At 44.6% G+C, this 21,887-nt stretch overlaps 1 protein-coding gene across 1 annotated transcript in view; it reads left to right on the forward strand.

The window, feature by feature from the left end:
- The first annotated feature begins 5,645 nt into the window (after positions 1-5,645).
- The window catches only part of LOC147703379 (uncharacterized), a 43,949-nt gene continuing 27,707 nt past the window's right edge, over positions 5,646-21,887 (forward strand). Inside the window, exon 1 of the mRNA XM_086929496.1 lies at positions 5,646-5,786. Coding sequence (XP_086785622.1) covers positions 5,646-5,786 — 141 coding nt within the window. The remainder of the gene's footprint in view (positions 5,787-21,887) is intronic.

Genomic DNA, 21,887 nt, shown 5'->3' on the forward strand with positions numbered 1-21,887 from the left:
AAGTTTGTTTTTTCCAAACAGATCCTGAGGTGAAAGTTCGTCTTTCCCTGTGTTTAGGAAGTAGTTGGAAAACAAGCTGAGTGAGTTTAGAGAATGATGAATGTTGTAATGCATGTACCAGAGGCTTCCGGTTATTAAAGCGTGATGCAAATATGTATATACTGATAGGGATGGCAAAACATTTGGCCCCTAAGTAGCTTCTCGAAGGAAAACTGTTGTTTTTTAACTTTATTACAAAATGAAGATCATGGGCAAGAAGGATAAGCCAGGATCTTGAGATATGGGGCACAATAAATGCTCCCGGATATTGCGTGAAAGTATACGTGATGCAATACAAAGACCACTTCTACCAAGATGGTAGTTAGGGTCCCAAGTTTGAATTTGACCTTAGCATAATGGATAGGGGTATGTTTTTACGTGAATGTACACATGGATTTGACTGTGCCACTGGGTGTGTGACGGGTAGTTTAAAGGTATAACTGTGTTAAATACCTGTAAGTGAGGAAAATTCTAAAACGAGTTACTATCTATTTTGTTTTGTTGGTCTTATTTCAGATTCCATATCCCTCATAGAACAGAGGTTGCGCACCTGAGTTTTACCAGTGCAGCGATTACAAGTTGGTAAACGCGTATCTATAGCTGATTACCTTCCTTCCAATGTGAGTAGGCTCTTTAGGGTGTGCCCTGCCCCTTTGGGAGAGAATACACTACTGGTCCTGAGGAATGCTGGGTCGAATAGGACTCTAAAGCTGAAACATGTCGACCGATTTTTAGGACAGGGGTTCAAATTTACTTAACCCTTTTTTGTCCGTTCATTCACACTGTTTTTTAATTGGGTTCAAATCACCCCTCTATTAAAAGTGTTGGTCGAGGGAGTGGTCTACACTCAATTTGATCTGCACCTTTTTGGTTTGTTGTATCTTTACACATACTAACTACAGGAACCCGATGAAGACAAACGGCTACCTACCATGCGTGGGTGCCTGAGGGCTCCTTTTTCCTCACTGGGACTTCACTACCTTTTTGACACAGCTAATATTTTTGCGTAGGGCACTTAAGGGTGGTGGTGGACGGGTCGTCTTAATGTTTCCCAACAATATTTTGTGGGAAGCGAAGAACAACTAATAAAGAAAGTCATGTACCAGTACATTACAGCACAATATGTCAATGGTAATTAAGAAGTAGTGATCAAAGAGTAGCAAAGTCTATAACAAATGTTTTCTTTAAATTGACAAAATTACGCATAATACAAATACATAGCAAAATATACATCTCACTTCGAAAATACTTTAATAATGGGAAGATTATAACTGCAAAAGACATAAAAGAAAAATTAAATAGTATTCTGTAATTTAATGAGGGGTACAAAATACTAAAAACTATACGTAGTTCACCACCATATTGGGAGCAATGCAAAAAAGACCTATTTGCTATGATTAGACAATTAGGAATCCCAACTTTTTTTTAACTTTATCAGCTGCAGAAACAAAATGGTATCATTTAATAAACATATTATTGCATAGTGAAAAAAAGAATGTACAAAAGAAGAATTTGAGAATATGTCAAGGGAAGCTAAATGCACTTTAATACAACAAAATCCAATTACATGTGCAAGACATTTTGACTTCCAAGTTAGAAAACTATTTAATTGTATTTTATTACATGAAAGTAACCCTATTGGCAAAATTATAGATTACTTTTTATAGAGTAGAATTCCAACAAAGGGGATCACCACATATACAGGCTATAATATGGATCGAAAATGCTCCACAATATAAAATTTCAGAACTCAGTGACGTTATTACTTTTATAAATAAGTATGTAACATGTGCAAAGGCACAAGATCCAAATATAGAGTCTTTAATACCCCTCCAAAGGCACGGGCATACAAAAAATTGCCGTATCAAACATAAAAGCACATGCAAATATCAGTACCCAAAACATCCAATGCCACAAACTTATATATTAGAACAATTAGAACTAGACAAAACTAATCAAGAACTCCTTCAGCAAATTGAACTAATACATCTAAGTATGAACACACAAGACTTCCAAAGTTATACTTTTAATCAGCTTTTAGATTTAATGCAACTAGATTTAAAACAATATCTTTTATGTATACAGTTTATAATAGAAAAAAAAACTATTTTCCTAAAAAGTACACCAGCTGAATGCTTTATTAATAACTACAATACTACAATTTTACAAGCATGGCAAGCAAATATAGATATACAATACATCTTAGACGCATATGCATGTGCTGTATATATAGTTTCAAATATAAGTAAATCTCAACGTGGGATGAGCAGAATAATTGCACAAGCTACAAAAGAAGTATATCACAATCCCAGTATAAAAGAACAACTTAAGCATATAGGTAACAAATTCTTAAACTGTACAGAAATAAGTGCACAAGAAGCAGCCTATCTTATACTTCAATTTCCTTTACGGAAAAGTTCTAGATCATTTGTATTCATTAATACAAGCCCACAAGAAAAGCGTACATACTTATTAAAAGATAGAGACTATTAATTTATTGCCAGGTACTTCTAATAAAATACAATTTGAAAATATTATAGTAAAGTATAGCAAATGGCCTGAAGAATTAGAAACATGTACATTAGCCGACTATGCATCTATTTATGATGAAAAAAAAACAATTAGAAAATGAAAAAAATAAACAGACCATGAGAATTTTCTCGCAGAAAATAACTTTTATAGATCGGATGAGGAAGAACTTGAGATTAATATACAAGAAGAAATCATAGAAACAGACTATATAAAATGCCAAAAATAATTTGCTATTGCAGATTTAACCAAACAAAATGACGCAGAAAATTATTATAGAGAATTAATAATGCTTTTTTACCAGTGTAGAGTAGAAAATGTAATAATTGGTCATAAAGAAACATATTATGAACGATATTTGGAAACTAAAAGCACAGTTGACTTTTATCATAATAAATATAATAAAACGCTAAAAAACGATGACAATGAAAACAGTACATTAGAACAATTAGTTATACCCCCAACACATATAGAAACAGATGACAACATGTGTCCAGAAGTTCCAGTTAATGAGCAACTATTATATGACTTATCATTTGATTTAGGCATTAGAAGTACAAGTATTGAAGAAGCACTAGCCAATAATTTAATCCAAAATGACCAATATGACAGTATAATGCAAAATCTTACAAATGAACAGCTTAACTTTATATACCATCACTTAAATTGGATAAAAACAAAAGAAGAACCCTGCTACACATTTTGTACAGGTGGTGCAGGAGTAGGTAAACTTTTCCTTATTACAGCACTTTACCAAACATTACTAGGCTACTACTATACTAGAGCAGGAGAAAATCCTGACAACATATATGTATTACTTACTGCTCCAACAGGCAAAGCAGCACATAACATTCATGGTAAAACGCTACATAGTATGTTTAAAATACCAGTTTCACAAACACTAACTCATAAACCACTAACTCATGAGAACAGGAGCACACTACAAAACGAATTAATGCATCTTAAATTGCTAATAATTGATGAGATATCAATGGTAGGAGCAAATCTATTCAATTTCATACATAATAGATTACAAGAAATAAAAATGTCAAATCTCCCTTTTGGTGGAATATCCATTCTAGCAATTGGAGATTTTTATCAATTGAAGACAGTTTTTGACACATACATATTTGAAAACCCTAGACATTCATACAGACCATTAAGTACTTATCTATGGCAAGCACATTTTAAGTTATTTGAGTTAACAAAAATTATGAGACAGCTAAATGACTTGCCATTTGCTGAACTACTAAACAGATTACGGGAAGGGAACCAAACTGATACAGATGCAAACACGAGAATTAGAACCACGAATAAGCATTAACAAACAAAGAAGTTGATGACATTAATAATGAAGTTTTATTACAGCACATAATAAACTAGCCTGTGTACACAGCAACAGCAATAGATACAGTAGCAGCTGATTTAACAGAAATAGTTAAAAATAAAATACTAGCTCAATTACCTATAAACTCAACTAAAACAATGGGCCTGCCATTTATAGTACATATTGCCTTAAAATTAAGATATGATCTAACTTGCAATATAAATGTTAATGATGGCTTAATAAATGGTGCTACAGGTATAGTTGAATTTGTTGAAACAATAAATAACACCCCTAGTGTAATATGGATTCATTTTGATAAAGAAAATGTTGGTAAATTTACAAGGCTAGAAAATAAACACATATATACCACTAACATTTTGCCTCATTGGACACCAATTCATACTATATCACGCCATTTTCAATTTACACAAAAATATATAATAATTATACGCAAGCAGTTTCCTCCACGCCAATCATCGGCGCGCACTATACATTGGACACAAGGAGAGACTATTGAACCACTTTACATCCACTTTAACAATAGCAAAGTACATAATTTGCATTATGTGGCTTTAAGCAGAGCCAAATCATTAGATAACATCTATATTAGAAACTTTAAGCGCAACAAAATAATTGTCCATCCAAAAGTACATGAATAAATGGACAGATTAAGGACAGATATGCAATTGCAAATATCTGTCCCCCAATTATGTAACTATAGCCAACTGTGTAATATTATTGTACAGAATATACGGTCACTGGAAGAAAATTTACACAGCACTAATATCAGACACAAATATAATGAATGCAGATATTCTATGCTTCACTGAAATAAACACTACTAGAACATCAGATGCCAATACTTTCTTAATAGAACAGTACCATCTATTAATATTTGATAAATTCCACCATCACATAACTAAGCATGGAATAGCAATTTACTACAGGAAAAATATTTTCTTAATGCAAATATATGAAACACACCACGAAATTGATATTCTACATTTTACTCTACATCTTAATAATTGCGACTACTTATTTGTTATGCTATACAAGCCACCACATGTACATATACAAATACTTTTCCAGGTTTTAGGTACCATATTAAACTTTTACCCTAATTATAACTACATAATAATGGGTGTTTTCAACATAGATTTAACACAAGAATCACAAAACACAGCACTACTATTACAATATATGCTGAACAAATTTAAATGTGAACAGAAAATAAAAGAACTTACAACAGACTACAAATCAACATTAGATCATATCTATACTAATCTACACTTACCGCACTATGGTGTATTAGAGTCATATTATAGTGACCACAAAGCCTTATGGGTAGCAATTTAAGAAGCATAATGTATAATTTAAGATGTTGTTTTTTGCAAAAATTTCAAATGCTTTCACAAGTTATAGCCAGGATATATATTCACAATTTTCTCTCATTTCAGATGATTTCTATACAAGAAATTAAACAGACCAAACAAGACGAGAGCAAACCATATCAGAAAGCAATATGAGCAAATATAATTACATGTTCTTCGAAAACAAATTACACAAATGCGAAACAAGAATGCAGGATCTTATAAGATCTTGCTCTAGCAGATGAAAGTGGTTCTATTAAAGCCACTTGCTATAATGACGAATTTTACAGGCAAAAAAAAGAAGGAAGCAGAATTAGTATTAGAAATTTCCTTAAAAAAACAATGTAGTGCTAATAACTAAACAAACAAAGATCTCAAGGATGCCATCTTTAACAGTTCCAAGTGAAATTATACAAGCAAAAAACATACTAGAACCACCAGCTCCACCAGTTTCATCTATTAAAACTGTAAAAGAAGCAAAATTACGGTCATTAATGTCGATAACAGGGACAATATCTGAGGTATGTTTCTAAACAAATTAATTCAAATTAAAATACACCACACTGTAATGCACCCTCTCTTCAACACTCTCTATTCGCCACACACTCTATTCGCCACACACTCTATTCGCCACACACTCTATTCGCCACACACTCTATTCGCCACTCACTCTATTCACCACCCACTCTTCCCCACCCACTCTTCCCCACCCACTCTTCCCGACCCACTCTTCCCCACCCACTCTTCCACAACAAAATACAACTTATAATGTCACTATATACACAAAAAACCAAATTATACAAATTATGGGGGTCAATACGACTGCTGTGAATCCACATACCATGTATGCGGATTCACCACGGCGGACACACAATGGCTGGGGGGGGTCATGTTTCTGTCCGCTGCTTTTCCGCCGTGGTTGCCTTCCGACCGCGGCGGAAAAGCTCTAATATGGCTGGCGGAGTCTATCCGGCACCGCCAGTCATATTAGGATGTTTGCAGTCCTATGCCTTTCCACAGCAGCATTTCTGCCGTGGAAAGGCATACAGTCTTTTCTTTGGGCACCCGTTGCGGGCCCCCAGGGGTGAAGGGGGGGTGGGGGGTGCACATGGGGGTTACCTATGGTACCCCCCTGCCTTTGCGTGCACGAAGCGGCAGGCACCGCGTGGTGCCTGCGCTTCGTGCACGCAAACGTATACATGCATTTTTTAAACTTGCGGCGGGTGCTGCTTGAAGCAGCATCCGCCACAATGTTAAATGTAGGGGATGTGACCGCCAGGGTGGCAGTCACATCCTAATTTGTATGGAGGAACCGCCGCTGCCCATGCGGACGGTCCCTCTTCCTCAGGGGTGGCGGACGGACGCAGGTCCGTCCGCCGTCATAATGACCCCCTAAGATTTTTATATTTTACAGGAAGAAGAAACAAAAAACATTTTTGTTGCGGGACAAGATACAAAACTAAAATCAATAACAGTTAATTATACAACAGACAAATATTATGGAGGGACGCAACAAATTTCCCCATAAAACTTGGATCATATGTGAAAATTACACACTTGACTGTGCACAAATTTAATAATGAGAAAATGTTAATTACTACTCGGAATACTCAATTGGAAGTAAGTACTAAAATACTTTAGCCTTCCTTCTAACTAGTTTTGCTTAGCTGCATTTATTACTGTTTTAGTCTACCCCAAACATCAGAGCCACAACATTTCTGTACATTTTTAATGCAGCTGTTAGCACGCTTATATTTTTAAATTTTAAATAATTTCTAAACTTCAGTCAAATGTTTAATTTAGTGTCAAATTTATAGTAGATGCACTACCTGTTATTTTTTAATAATCTCTCTGTTAAAAGTGGATCATCATGTACATTGTACCTAGCATTTTCTTTTGCCATTACGCAAGCACCTATTCTCTAAGAAAGAAAACTACAGCTTACTCTTTTAAAAGCAAACTCAAATCTTAACATCTGTAGTACTACAAAATGTTAATCAAAAACAACTAAAGAGTATCTTCAACTATAATGTACATAAAGCACATTATGTACATTATAGTTAAAGATACTCTTTAGTTGTTTTTGATTGATTATCCTAAGGGGTGTGAGAGTATTTTACTTTGCCCTTTCTCTCTTGTTGTTTACACAGGTTTGGCAGCGTGCAGCTGCGAGAGAATTAAGAGTGTTTGAAAGAAAAATATATTTAGAGTTCTTTCGAACTATACAGATTTCCTTCGAGAAATTATATTTGTCACGCTGACATGATGGAGGACTCAGGTATTTCTTTCTCAAGAGAAGAGGCAGAGGCCATTCTCAATGATCCCACTTTGTTTGCAGATCCCTTGGTGGCCCATACGATATCCCAGACCTCTGACTGGGATAAATTGGGCGAACAAAAAAAGAATCGGATAAGAGCCATTTTACATGGTACCATGATGAAGGAGTACCTGACTAATAAGATTACTCCAAAAGGTTTGGTAGTGAACAATGCACCCCACATCTTTTTAGAGGATAGTGTGTTTAGAAAAGAGTGGGCCCAGATAGGCTGGCATTGTACTAATGATTGGGCCCTCCTGATTATAAAAACTGCACTTCGGCTCTCGGAGGCCCTTCTTATAGCGATCCAGGCAACAGAAACCCACATTAAGACCACAGTAACGGGTTTTAAGAAAAAACTAGATGAGTTCAATAAAGAACTGAAAGAATATAAAGAAAATCTGGCGCAGTCTAAAATCCAACAGTTTCAAAAGGATTTAAAAAAATGGTCGCATGCTAAAGTATACCCCTATGCAAGTGCCGAGTATACACCACCTGACCATACCAGCTATAATTCTGATGTTTCAGATGATTCGAATTCCAGCGGGTCAAGTGTAGGGAGCTCTGGCAATAAACAACGAGGTAGAGGCCGAGGTAGAAGACCACAAAATAACTCCAATTGGTTCCCATATCAACAGCAAGGGAATGGAGTTTTTCACCCAAATCCTTATAGTCACCCACCGTTTCCACCACAGATGGGCTGGAATCCACATTTTGTTCCACCCCCCCATTTTCAACTGAACATGCAACCCCCACATTTTTTAGGATTTGGCCAGAGAGGCCGGGGCAAGAGACGGGGAGGGAATCAAGTCCGTTGGCAGACACCAGAGGCAGTGGGAGACAATACACGCAGCAAACCGCAAGTACAGAGAGCGGGCCCCAGCAATGTGCAAGTTTATTCACAAATTTGTCTAGCAGAATGTTGAATCCTGATGAACAATCGGTTTTGGAGAAAGGGTTAGGCTTTATACCAACACCATGTCTTGATAGTTTCAGACTGTTTTGTGAACTCAATGAGTTTTTTAGAAAATTGCGGTTGAGGGCATTTTTTGAGAATCAAGACCCAGCTGAAAGCCAAACCTCTAGCAGTGATACCAATTTCAGAAACAGATCAACCTTTACTCCCCCGGCACACTTAGTTCAGGCAGAAATAATTGCCTTTGAACAAGCGGTGTTCCGTGAAGAAGAACACATTGAAGAACCGACACCGTTCAAAAATCTAACTGGTGCCCAGTACAAAGCCATAGAGTCATTAAAAAGTGACCCTAATATCGTGATCAAGAGCGCCGATAAGGGCGGAAGTATCGTTATACAGGATACTGTTGCATATGACGCTGAATGTAGACGCCTCCTTAGTGACACAAGGAGTTATTCAATTTTGGAGGAGGATCCATCATCATCACTAAGGGATGAGATAGTTGAACTAGTGATGACTGCAGAGCAAGATGACTACATTAGCAAACACGAAGCAGACTTCCTTACAAGTTCTGAAGGAAAAGTTCCATATTTTTATTGTGTACCCAAACCCACAAGAACCGTCTTCCACCCCCTGGAAGACTCATTGTTTCGGGTATTGGGTCTCTTTTAGAACCCCTTTCTAAATACTGCGACTTTTTCTTTAAACCTTTGATACCGTCGACGAGTACCTATATTAAGGATACTAAGAGCTTACTGGCAATGCTTTTGACAGTGAAATTACCTGTGGAATTGTGCTTTCTTGTCTCTTTAGACATTGAAAGCCTGTACACCTGCATTCCCCAGGATGCTACATTGAAGGGTCTGGCGGATGCTTTGGAACAGACTACATGGGAATACAACACTTCTAGAACGTTTGTCAATGAGTGTGCAACTCTGGCCTTAAAACGTAACTATTTCCAGTATCAAGATCAGATCTTTTTGCAGAAGACAAAGACTTCTATGGGCAGCACTTTTGCCCCCAGTATTGCTGGACTATACGTCTATAATTTTGAGAAAACACATATTTTGGCCAATATCAATCCATACACTCTCAATGTAATCCTGTGGCAGAGGTACATTGATGATGTGCTGTTGATATGGAAGGGCACCGAGGAGAGCCTTTTGGCTTTTTTCAAATGGGTTAACACCAGTGACCCACATCTGAGGTTCACCCACCAGCACAGTCGGGATGCCATCAAGTTTTTAGATGTTACGATCACCAGGAATGATGACCATTTAACAACAAAGACGTATTACAAACCCACCAGTAAGAATAACCTGCTCCACTTTACGAGTTTTCACCCGCGTCCTTTGCGGGAAAACATACCTTTTGGCCAGTACCTACGTATCCGTAGAAACTGTAGCAATGTCACTGACTATAAGAAGCAGGCTAAGGACCTGACTGATAAATTATCACACAGAGGGTATCCAGCAAAAATGCTAAAGAAAAGTTGCAAGAGGGCCAGAAATCAAAATAGGGAAGCCCTACTAGAAGATGACACAAGAGAAGGAGAACCTGAAACACCGCTGACCTGTGTAACAACATATAGTAACATTTCGAATGTAGTAAACCGGACTATAAATAAACAATGGAGGATTTTGACCAGCAATGGCCTCGAGTGGCAAAAGCCGCTTTTTGCCTACAGACGGGAGAGAAGCCTGAAGGACGCACTAGTCCACACTTGCCCCAGTAATAGGGACGCAATACAGAATCCAAATGTGCTCACCACCTGGGGTTTACCACCAGTTGTGGGTCATTACTCATGTGGTGGATGTAGTGTGTGTCATTTGATCACAGCAACCAAAACCCTTGAATTGGAGGAAGGCAAAATCTGGCACCTTAGAAGCCATACCAACTGCAATACGAGTAACGTGGTTTACTTGATAGTCTGCCCATGTCTATTGAAGTACGTGGGCATGACCACACGAAAAATAAAACTACGTATAGGAGAACATCGTAGCAATGTAAGGTGCCAGAGAAACACAGCAAAATTGACAGCACACTTTCTAGAACGGGGGCATGGTCCGAATGATTTAAAATGGACCATAATAGAACATCTTGAGCATAGCGCTGAAAGTTCCATCTTTGAAAACGAACAAATATGGATACATCGTTTGGCAACTCATCGTCATGGACTCAACGATGATATCCCTTGGGGTCCGTGATGAGATGCTAATGCTAACATATTGCTGCCCAGAATACTGTGAGTGTAGTGTCTGAATACCAACAGAGGCGGGGCTATTATATGGTAAAGATACAGTGATATATTATATGGTAGAAATAAGGTGACACATTAGATATGAGTGACTATGTGTTTTGTCTTTTACCGTACAAGATCACAGCCAGACGACTTATAATAGTCCTTTAATATACATGTAGTTCCTAAATTGTGGCTCCGAGAACTTGTAATGACTTGCAACAAACAGTGACAAGTAAAAACATCCTTCTGCTAAAGGTACTCATATTGGCATGAGATTTGCGTCTATGGAAGAGGTATAGACATGCAGTGATTTGATTTTAATTGGAAATGTTGCATTGTCCGATTGGTTCCTTTACGGATTGTTTTTTTACCCTTTTTTCGTGTTGGAATTATTAATGGAACTTGTCTGGGAACACTGAGTTCCACTGTGTTTACAGAAGTGTTCATGCAGTTATTTAAATAGAAAAGCTCCACATGGCGTAAGGTGCCCTTTGAGGATAATACGGCATTTAAGTAAATAGGTAATGACACCGTTATTGCTAAACCATCAGTAAATATGGGCACTTTGGCTTCAAATTTGCAACAAACGCGATCTGACCTGATCACGTGGTTACCGAGCACGTAGGTCACGTAAGGTCGCGTGAGGTCAAAAGAATGTTTCTTCCGCGGTTCGAGTTGTTTTCGAGCCGTGGAAGAGCCCAGACTAGGTTGATATGTGGGGAGCCGTCAGCCAGCGAGTGAGTAAAATATGTTTTTGCACATGTTTTCAGAACTTCTACTTACACGCGGCAACCGGTTTCTAGCTCTAATTACCAACTAGTACTAAGTCGCCATAAGTAAACAGTGTGCAAACTAACGATGGGCTATTTCGCTACGTGAGATGGGCAGGACGGGCGGCAATTGTTTAACAGATGGTGAATTTAAAAACCGGGAGGGGTACTTTCTATTTAAGCGGAAATGCAACATTGAATCTCTTAAATAAATACACTGATAACGAGATTCAGAGACATCCCTTTAAAAGGGAATTAACTCTCCTTTCACACTACTTTTAATAGATGCCGACGTGAAGAATTCCCCCTCCACGGGACTCATGAAGGTGTTTATTTAGGTTAACTGAGTAAGTCACCAAAACAACATGTAACGAATTAGTTTGACATCACTGATAACAGATTTTACAACTGATTTTAAAACCGAATTAAGGTTAATTCCATCTTGACAATATTGAGAAAGAAAATGACTCGAAGTTTGTTTTTTCCAAACAGATCCGGAGGTGAAAGTTCGCCTTTCCCTGTGTTTAGGAAGCAGTTGGAAAACAAGCTGAGTGAGTTTAGAGAATGATGAATGTTGTAATGCATGTACCAGATGCTTCCGGTTATTAAAGCGTGATGCAAATATGTATATATACTGATAGGGATGGCAAAACATTTGGCCCCTAAGTATCTTCTTGAAGGAAAACTGTTGTTTTTTAACTTTATTACAAAATGAAGATCGTGGGCAAGAAGGATAAGCAAGGATCTTGAGATATGGGGCACAATAAATGCTCCCGGATATTGCGTGAAAGTATACGTGATGCAATACAAAGACCACTTCTACCAAGATGGTAGTTAGTGGCCCAAGTTTGAATTTGCCCTTAGCATAATGGATAGGGGTATGTATTTACGTGAATGTACACATGGATTTGACTGTGCCACTGGGTGTGTGACGGGTAGTTTAAAGGTATACCTGTGTTAAATACCTGTAAGTGCGGAAAATTCTAAAACGAGTTACTATCTATTTTGTTTTGTTGGTCTCATTTCAGTTTCCATATCCCTCATAGAACATAGGTTGCGCACCTGAGTTTTACCAGTGCAGCGATTACAAGTTGGTAAACGCGTATCTATAGCTGATATACCTTCCTTCCAATGTGAGTAGGCTCTTTAGGGTGTGCCCTGCCCCTTTGGGAGAGAATACACTACTGGTCCTGAGGAATGCTGGGTCGAATAGGACTCTAAAGCTGAAACATGTCGACCGATTTTTAGGACAGGGGGTTCAAATTTACTTAACCCTTTTTTGTCCGTTCATTCACACTGTTTTTTTTTTCAAAACCATTTTATTATGAGTTCAAGCAAGTTTCAGCACAGCCCTCCACAGTCAGGAGGAGACTGTCAACGACAGACAGGAAAAAACACAGCATTGACACAGCATTGAACCCAGCGTTATAGAATGGGAGATATCTAACAACCCCCGCCCACCCAACCCCAGGAACACCCACCAACCCCGCCTACAGCTACCCACCCCTTATCCCACCCTAACCCAGTGCACGTGATCACAGTTCCGCAACATAAGATGGCATACAAAGGTGGGGCCGGCCAGCAGCCTAGGGTGCGGGGTCTACATCCAGCGGTAGTGCATCATCGATGTCCGTGGGGGGGTCGAGGGACAGGCCCCTGTAGTCTGCCCACCTTTTCCATATTTTGCAATGTTTGCGGGGACACCCCCGGGCTTCGAAAACAGGCTGCTCCAGGCCCATGAGGAAGTCCAGGCCCGCCTTCCAGGCTCCGAGTGGGAGGGCGCGCTCGCTCTTCCAGGCCTGCGCCAGATCTCTCTTCGCCACCACAAGCCCCAGCAACAACAGATGGCGTTTGTAAATGTTGCCCCCAACATTTTCTAAAACATGAAGAAGGCCCAACCTAGGGGTACGAGGCAGGTCCCACCCCAACACCTCGGACAAGCAGTCCCAAACCCCGGCCCAGAACCGAGTCAGTCTCTCACAGGTCCACACAGTATGAAAAAGGGTGCCCCTTTCAGAACCACACCTCAAGCACTCCGGAGTGGCAATAAGGCCCGCCCGCCATAGACGGTCTCTAGAATAATAAGCTCGGTGGAGATATTTGAACTGGATGAAGCGGAGGCGGATGGCTATAGCAGCACCACGGGGAGATTCAAGGGCCTCGCGCCAGTCGTCGTCATCCAGGGGACCAACATCACCTTCCCAAGAAGCCTTGAGCGTCGAGAGTGAAGGGGAGCAGTGCGTGACCAGGGAACGGTATATCTGAGAGACCTTCTTGTCACACAGGTCTCCCATAAAAAACTTCGCCTCTATGGGGCTAAAGTCAGGGAGCTGCTCTAGGCCCACTAGGCTAGGAGTAAGAGCGTGGCGAAATTGGAGGTAGCGGATGTAGCGATTGTGGTGCCCGGGGGTCGAGGGATGGTACTACTATCAAGATCCCGAAGATGGTATGCGTGTGGGGACGTTTGTAGAAGAGGTAGAGTGAACTACAGTGACCAGCATTCCAAGGGGCAAGCAGGAAGAGCCATGAGACCTAAGGCATATTAGCCCCTCCCCTCCTCACGGACGGTGCTTGTCAATTTTGTTTGTTGAGAAGATCGGAGGGGCGGAAGGTGTTCCCCGCCGGATTCCTGCGAGAAGCTAGAAGATTCCTGGATTTGAGAAGCCGTGATTACCCAGCGTTTGGAACTTTCAGCGCTTTACTGATAAGTACTCGAAAAACGGAAACGGGCTCGTTTTCGTTTTCTGCTTTATTGTTTAAAAGTCCCTAGCTAGTGAGATTAGGGCACTCTTGGGACGTATCTTGTTCTTGCACCTCATATTAGGCAGCGTTCTGCCTGAAGACGCTCTGTCATGGATTGGCAGCAGCGCAGGCTCACACACGCCACTAACCTTAGCTCAGGGTGTCCGGCAGAAACGACTTCGGATGCTAAGCTCTCCTTACCCCACCAGACACGGAACCCACAGTGGAAGCAAAACACACTGTGCGCACACGTACCTAGCCGGGAAAGGGGAAGTGGATAAAATAATAAATGGGTAGCGATGATTCCTTGGGATCCCCCGGGAGTCTGGTCACCAAGATGCGTAGGACAGCAGGAGAGGACCCACCTGATTAGGGAAAAGTAAGGAACACAATCAACACTACACTTCAGGTGTCTCGGACAGTATCTTAAGCAACTCGTAGGCACATCACTCACCGGAATCATACAAAACCCAGGCAGTGAAGAAAGGATGCCACAGCAAGCCTGCAAGAACTATGACTCGTTCTGTAATGAGTTCAGGACTGTGGCATGAGGTAGTCAGAAAAAGGATATGGAAAAATAGCGGTTGTTTAAAATGGCACAAACCGCTCTCAGAGTTCAGCCACAAGTTTATTTCGGGGAACCCACAAGGAACGTTCGTGGAATAATGTCTCTGTCTCAGTGTGGCAGGAATTGTCCGTGAATAAAACAAACAAAACAAAAACAGTTCTTAGACTACGTCTCCCAGAAACCCTCTCTGGAGAGAACGTACAAGTAATATTAGCGCAGAGCGTCTTCAGGCAGAACGCTGCCTAATATGAGGTGCAAGAACAAGATACGTCCCAAGAGTGCCCTAATCTCACTAGCTAGGGACTTTTAAACAATAAAGCAGAAAACGAAAACGAGCCCGTTTCCGTTTTTCGAGTACTTATCAGTAAAGCGCTGAAAGTTCCAAACGCTGGGTAATCACGGCTTCTCAAATCCAGGAATCTTCTAGCTTCTCGCTGGAATCCGGCGGGGAACACCTTCCGCCACTCCGATCTTCTCAACAAACAAAATTGACAAGCACCGTCCGTGAGGAGGGGAGGGGCTAATATGCCTTAGGTCTCATGGCTCTTCCTGCTTGCCCCTTGGAATGCTGGTCACTGTAGTTCACTCTACCTCTTCTACAAACGTCCCCACACGCATACCATCTTCGGGATCTTGATAGTAGTACCATCCCTCGACCCCCGGGCACCACAATCGCTACAGCGGAAGAACTGGGACCTAGGCATGTTAAATTCAGAACTAAGGTCCTGAAAGGACTTAAGGGTAGCACCAGAAAGGACATGGCCGAGGGATGAGATCCCGATCGCGTCCCAGCCGTCGAACCCAGACAAAGACGCCAACGCCGGTAGTAGTCCATTACGCCATAACGGAGTTTCGGCCGTTAGCCTACCCCACCAACCCATACGGTGCAGGGCCCGCCGCCAGACCGCGAAAACTACCTGGGTAACCCGTGGAAGCAGTCGCCTCCGCCTGGCCGAGTACAGCAACGTGTGAAGGGAGGCGCCCCCCATCAGAGAGTGCTCCAGGGCATAGGCCGGATCACTACGGTCCCCGTACCACCACTCGTTAAGCACAAGGAGATGGGAGGCCTGATAGTAGGACAAAATGTCCGCGGTCGCCAAACCGCCACAGTATGTAGAGAGGAAGCACGTGCGCAGCGCCACCCTGGAGGCACCCCCAGCCCACAGGAACCGGCCCAGCACAGAATTAACGGTACGGAACCACTGCGGGTCAATCGGAAAGGGATGATTCTGTAGTTGGTAGAGGAGACGGGGCAAGGCCACCATCTTAAAGATGGCCGACCGGCCGTAGATGTTAAGAGGCATACGCGTCCATGTCTTGACGTCCATTTGGACTCGATCCCACACAGGCTGGACGTTCCGGTCCCACGCCACAGCAGGCGAAGCAGAGAGGAAAACACCCAGGTACTTCACGCCCTCCACCGCCACCTGAAGGGATGCCGCCCAAGGACAGGCCACCGCGCCACCTCCCAGCACCCATAACGTTGACTTGCGCGGGTTAAGGAAGAGCCCCGACACCCGACCAAACTCCTGCATCAGCTCCAGGACACGAGGGCCTGTACGCTGTAGGTCAGTCATAAAAAACAGGACATCGTCCGCATATAGAGCTATGCGGTCCGAATGATCCGCACCCCACACAAAGCCCCGGTAGAGCGCATCATGGCGTACCCTGGCGGCCAGTGGCTCCATAGCCAGCGCGAAGAGGTAGGGGGAGAGCGGACACCCTTGACGCGTGCCCCTGGTCACCGGGAACCGAGCCGATGTCGCCCCGGAGATACCTACCGAGGCAGTAACCCCTGTATAAAGCAACCTGACGTAGGAGAGGAAGACCGGGCCGAAGTTCAGCAGCCGTAACAGGGCAAAAAGAAAGGACCAGCTGACCGAATCGAAAGCACTATCGATATCGGCCAACAGTAGCGCCGCCTGATTCTCCGAAGATCCGATCGCTTCTATCGCAGCCTGCGCCCGCCGGATATTGTGCCTCGTCGCCCGACGTGGCATAAAGCCTGCCTGATCTGGGTGAACAAGGGCTGAGATGTGTGGAAGCAAGCGGTTCGCAAGTGCCTTGGCCAGGAGCTTGGCCTCAAAGTTAATAAGGGATATGGGGCGATAAGATTCATGGCGATCAGGGGGCCTACCCGGCTTCAAAAACACCACGATTTCAGCATGCCGCCAATCCGGTGGGAGGCGGCCATGGTCTTGCGCCTGCTCCAGGGCCCGCAAGTAATGCGGCCCGAGCTGTAGATGAAACTTCTTATAGAATTCGCTGGGGAATCCGCTCGGCCCCACCGCTTTGCCCACATTTAGTTGACCCAGCGCGTCACCCAACTCCTCAGCCGTCAGGGGAAGGTCCAAGGCATCACGCACCTCATCGGACACAGCAGATGGGGGAACCGACACAAGGTAGTCCGCGATATCGGTAGGGGAGAGAGTTTCCTGGGAGGCATATTGACGCCCATAATAGTGCGCAAAACTCGTCGCAAGAGTTGCCGGGTCCGTGATCGCTACTCCCGCGCCATCAACAAGGCCCGGCAGCGTAAGAGGTTGCAAGTTCTGTTGGCAAAGCCTGTGGAGCATAGTGCAAGACTTGTCACCCCACTGGTACACCCGGCTACGAGTGGCCAACCATGCCTGGCGAGCCTCGTCCATTAGGACCGAGGAGTAAGACTGCTGCGCTTGCAGGAGCAGTCACAGCGCGACATCATCAGGTGCCTCACTGTGGCGAGCCTCAAGCTCTTCCACCCGCGCTGCAGCAGCAGTAATGCTTTCCTGCCGAGTCCGGCGAGCAGACGCACACCAGGCTATATCTATTCCCCGTAAAGTGGGCTTCATGGCCTCCCAGACGGTCACCGCGTCTAGTCCCTCAGTAAGGTTGTCCTGCCAATAGTGGGCGATCGCACCACGAAGATGCTGGGAGTAGTCAGGGCGCTGCAGATGCCACGTGGACATCCGCCATCTGAAAGGTTGGCGTGCTTTACACAAGTCAATTTGGACTGCCACAGGGGAATGATCAGAGAGCCCGCGAGGCCGAATTGCCGCCCCCTTCACTCTATCAAGGAAGGCCCTCGGAACAAACACACAATCCAGGCGCGAAAGGGAGCCATGAACAGCCGAAACATAGGTGTACTCTCGCCGCCCCGCATGCAGGTGTCTCCACACGTCTACCCAACCCAGACCATCAACCATAGCCCCTAACCGTGTAGGGGAGGACACAAGCGCCACCCCGGGCCTCCTCTGCCGGTCCAAAGCCACGTCTAACACATCGTTCCAGTCACCACCAATCACAGCCAAGGAGTGGGGGAGTTCAGTCCATAAGGCAAACAACCGTTCAGCCAAGGCCCACTGCAGGGGCGGGGGGGCATACACACAGCCAAACACCACAGGCTCCGCACCAACCTTCCCTTGAACAAATACAAAGCGACCCTGGGGGTCGAGCCATTGACGCTCGTGAACGTACGCCAGCCGTCTATGAATAAGAATGGCCACTCCCCTGGAGCCCCTAGTAAACCCGGCATGGAACACTTGATGAAAGCCAAAGCGCTGCAGACTTAGGGCCTTCGTACCTAGCATGTGCGTTTCTTGAAGAAGGAGCACATCCGCCAGGTCCCTCTTAGCCCAACGAAGCACCGCCCTCGTTTAATCTTGTCCAATAGTCCCCGAACATTCCAGCTAAGAACACGCATGGAAGCGCCCGAAGGCGCTAAAGGAGGGACATCAGCCATAAGCACATTGTACCCAGCCCCACAATCCCCGGCTCCCGGCCCAGGCCCCAGACCCCACAGTTGCAAAACCCATGAAGACCACGTGCACCCCAGAAAACAGGACCCCAAAACCCACAACCCCCGAAAAGCAAATCCCCCCACCTAGCCACCCAACATCCCAAGAACCCCCTCCCCCACCCCAATACCTCAAGAAACAATGAAGTATCTGTTGCGGCATACGGTACTTCAGGCCCAAAACATAGCGCCAAAAGTCAGACATGCCAAAGGATCCCAAACAGCCCCCCTACCACCAAACAAGCACACTCCCAACACTACCCCCCAGACCCAACAGGAGGAGGCAGCCCCTAGAACATGCCCCAACCCCCCCCCCCCCAAGCATAAGGTACCATCAAAGACAGTGCATGATAAAAAACATCAGTTCACATGAGTCCCAAATAAAGGCCAAAGAGCCAGGTAATACTGCACCAAGTTATGTCTGTACTGCCGACTGGCAGGCGGCCGCCGCAGGGACGGCCACAGAAGAAACATGAGGAGCAAAAAGGGCGGTGAACAGCAGTCAGGGCCCCTGGCCTGAATGATCCGTCTCCGTCTGTGTGTCCCCCAAAAGGGGGTCTCGGGACAGGGACCTCCGCCTCGAGCCAGATTTACGATGCCGCTTCCCTTTGTTCGGTTGGTCGCTCCGGTCCTGGGAAGAACTGCGTGAGGAGCCGGAGTGTAGCCCCGGCTGGACGTGTGGTCGAAGCCTGACTGTCTCGTCAGTCCAGGCGAAGACTGCCTCCGGGGAATCGAAAAAGTGGGTCTTCGAGTTGAAGATCACGCGGAGGCGGGCCGGGTAGAGCAGTGAGTATTGAATCTTCAGGCCCCGCAGCTTGGCCTTGGCCGCCAGAAAGGAATGTCTCTGCTGCTGGACCATTTTGGTATAATCCGGGAAGATCATAATTTTACAATTATCAAACAGCAGGGTGTCCTTGAGCCTGGCCTCCCGGAGGATGACATCTCGATCATGGTAGTTAAGGATCCGAGCAATGACCGGGCGGGGCCGCTCCCCAGCCGGCGGCTTTTGAGTCAAGGCACGGTGGGCGCGCTCTATCACGAAGCAGCGCGACAGGGCGTCCGGGGGCAGCCAGCTCTCCAGCCATCGGGATAGGAAAATGTCCATGGGCCCCTTCTCACAGTCTTCCAGGAAGCCGACAAAACGCAGGTTGTTCCGCCGTGCCCGTCCTTCAGCATCCTCCACCCGGAGCGCCAGGCCTCGCTTTGTCTGCTCCAGGTCGGCGACTCTCTTCTTCAGGGCGCCGACGTCGCCCTCCACCGTCGTGACCCTGGTCTCTGCTTCAGTGATGCGGGCAACCGCGTTGCGAAGGTCTTGGCGCAGCAACATCACATCTGCGCCCACCGCACCAATTTTCGCGTCCAGCATATCACGAGATTGTGTGATGGCCGTCAGCAGCGCTGCATTGTCCGGGCCAGCAGCCTGACCCCCACCGGTCGTCCCGGCACCACTCCCGGGGCCGGTGAACTTGTCGATGGGCCCTGTTGTGGCGGCAGTCAGGCCGCCCCTGCCTCTGGTCATGGCCGCCGCCGGGGTAAGTCGGTGCTACGGACCTGCAACGGGAGCACCCGGGTGAATGGTCAGCGAGCAGTCCAGGGTGTCCACAGCACACCAATCTCTCGGGACTCGTCCGTCCCCAGCCCGCCAGGACACCGGCCAGAACCACAGGATAAGCTCTCCACCAAGGCGCGGATATCACCAGGCAGGGGTCCAGGGGGGAACCGCCGGAATGGCGCCACCAGGCCGTCTGCCCCAGTCAGCGCGGCAGATCCCCGAGTCCGCTACGGCAGGCCGATCCGGATGAACACCTGGCCTGTACCGTCGAATCGTCGGGATACCACTCCGCAGGATACGGCAAACGGGCCCTCCGTCCCACAGCTCCGGCGGCTCCGCTGCAGCCCCGCGGGCCTAGATGTATGACGACCGGCCGGTGCCCAGGGTCACCCGGCGGGCGGGACAAAAATCGAGGTCCCGGCTCACCACGCGGCAGGTAGGCCCAGCAGGCACGGTCTCCAATGGCCGCGCCGGCGGAGGTCCGAGGCCCCAACGACCACACCACTGCATTCCACCGGACTCCAGCAACCTCCTGCACCAGTACAGACGAGGGAAGAGGGTTTAGGGCAAGGATAAATTAATGGATAAGGATCGGGCCGGCAGGAGCTCTACAGAGCCGCGTCCGCCATCTTTGCCCTCGAAGCCACGCCCCCTCATTCACACTGTTTTTTAATTGGGTTCAAATCACCCCTCTATTAAAAGTGTTGGTCGAGGGAGTGGTCTACACTCATTTTAATTTGCACCTTTTTGGTTTGTTGCATCTTTACACATACTAACTACAGGAACCCGATGAAGACAAGTGGCTACCTACCATGCGTGGGTGCCTGAGGGCTCCTTTTTCCTCACTGGGACTTCACTACCTTTTTGACACAGCTAATATTTTTGCGTAGGGCACTTAAGGGTGGTGGTGGACGGGTCGTCTTAACGTTTCCCAACAATATTTTGTGGGAAGCGAAGACCAACTAATAAAGAAAGGCATGTACCAGTACATTACAGCACACTATGTCAATGGTTATTAAGAAGTAGTGATCAAAGAGTAGCAAAGTCTATAACAAATGTTTTCTTTAAATTGACAAAATTACGCATAAAACAAATACATAGCAAAATATACATCTCACTTCGAAAATACTTTAATAATGAGAAGATTATAACTGCAAAAGACATAAAAGAAAAATTAAATAGTATTCTGCAATTTAATGAGGGGTACAAAATACTAAAAACTATACGTAGTTCACCACCATATTAGGAGCAATGCAAAAAAGACCTATTTGCTATGATTAGACAATTAGGAATCCCAACTTTTTTTTAAACTTTATCAGCTGCAGAAACAAAATGGTATCATTTAATAAACATATTGTTGCGTAGTGAAAAAAAGAACGTACAAAAGAAGGATTTGAGAATATGTCATGGGAAACTAAATGCACATTAATACAACAAAATCCAATTACATGTGCAAGACATTTTGACTTCCAAGTTAGAAAACTATTTAATTGTATTTTATTACATGAAAGTAACCCAATTGGCAAAATTATAGATTACTTTTATAGAGTAGAATTCCAACAAAGGGGATCACCACATATAAATGCTATAATATGGGTCGAAAATGCTCCACAATATAAAACTACAGAACTCAGTGACGTTATTACTTTTATAAATAAGTATGTAACATGTGCAAAGGCACAAGATCCAAATATAGAGTCTTTAATACCCCTCCAAAGGCACGGGCATACAAAAAATTGC

This window comes from Lissotriton vulgaris, chromosome 7 (genome assembly GCF_964263255.1).
Source record: "Lissotriton vulgaris chromosome 7, aLisVul1.2, whole genome shotgun sequence".
NCBI lineage: Eukaryota > Metazoa > Chordata > Amphibia > Caudata > Salamandridae > Lissotriton > Lissotriton vulgaris.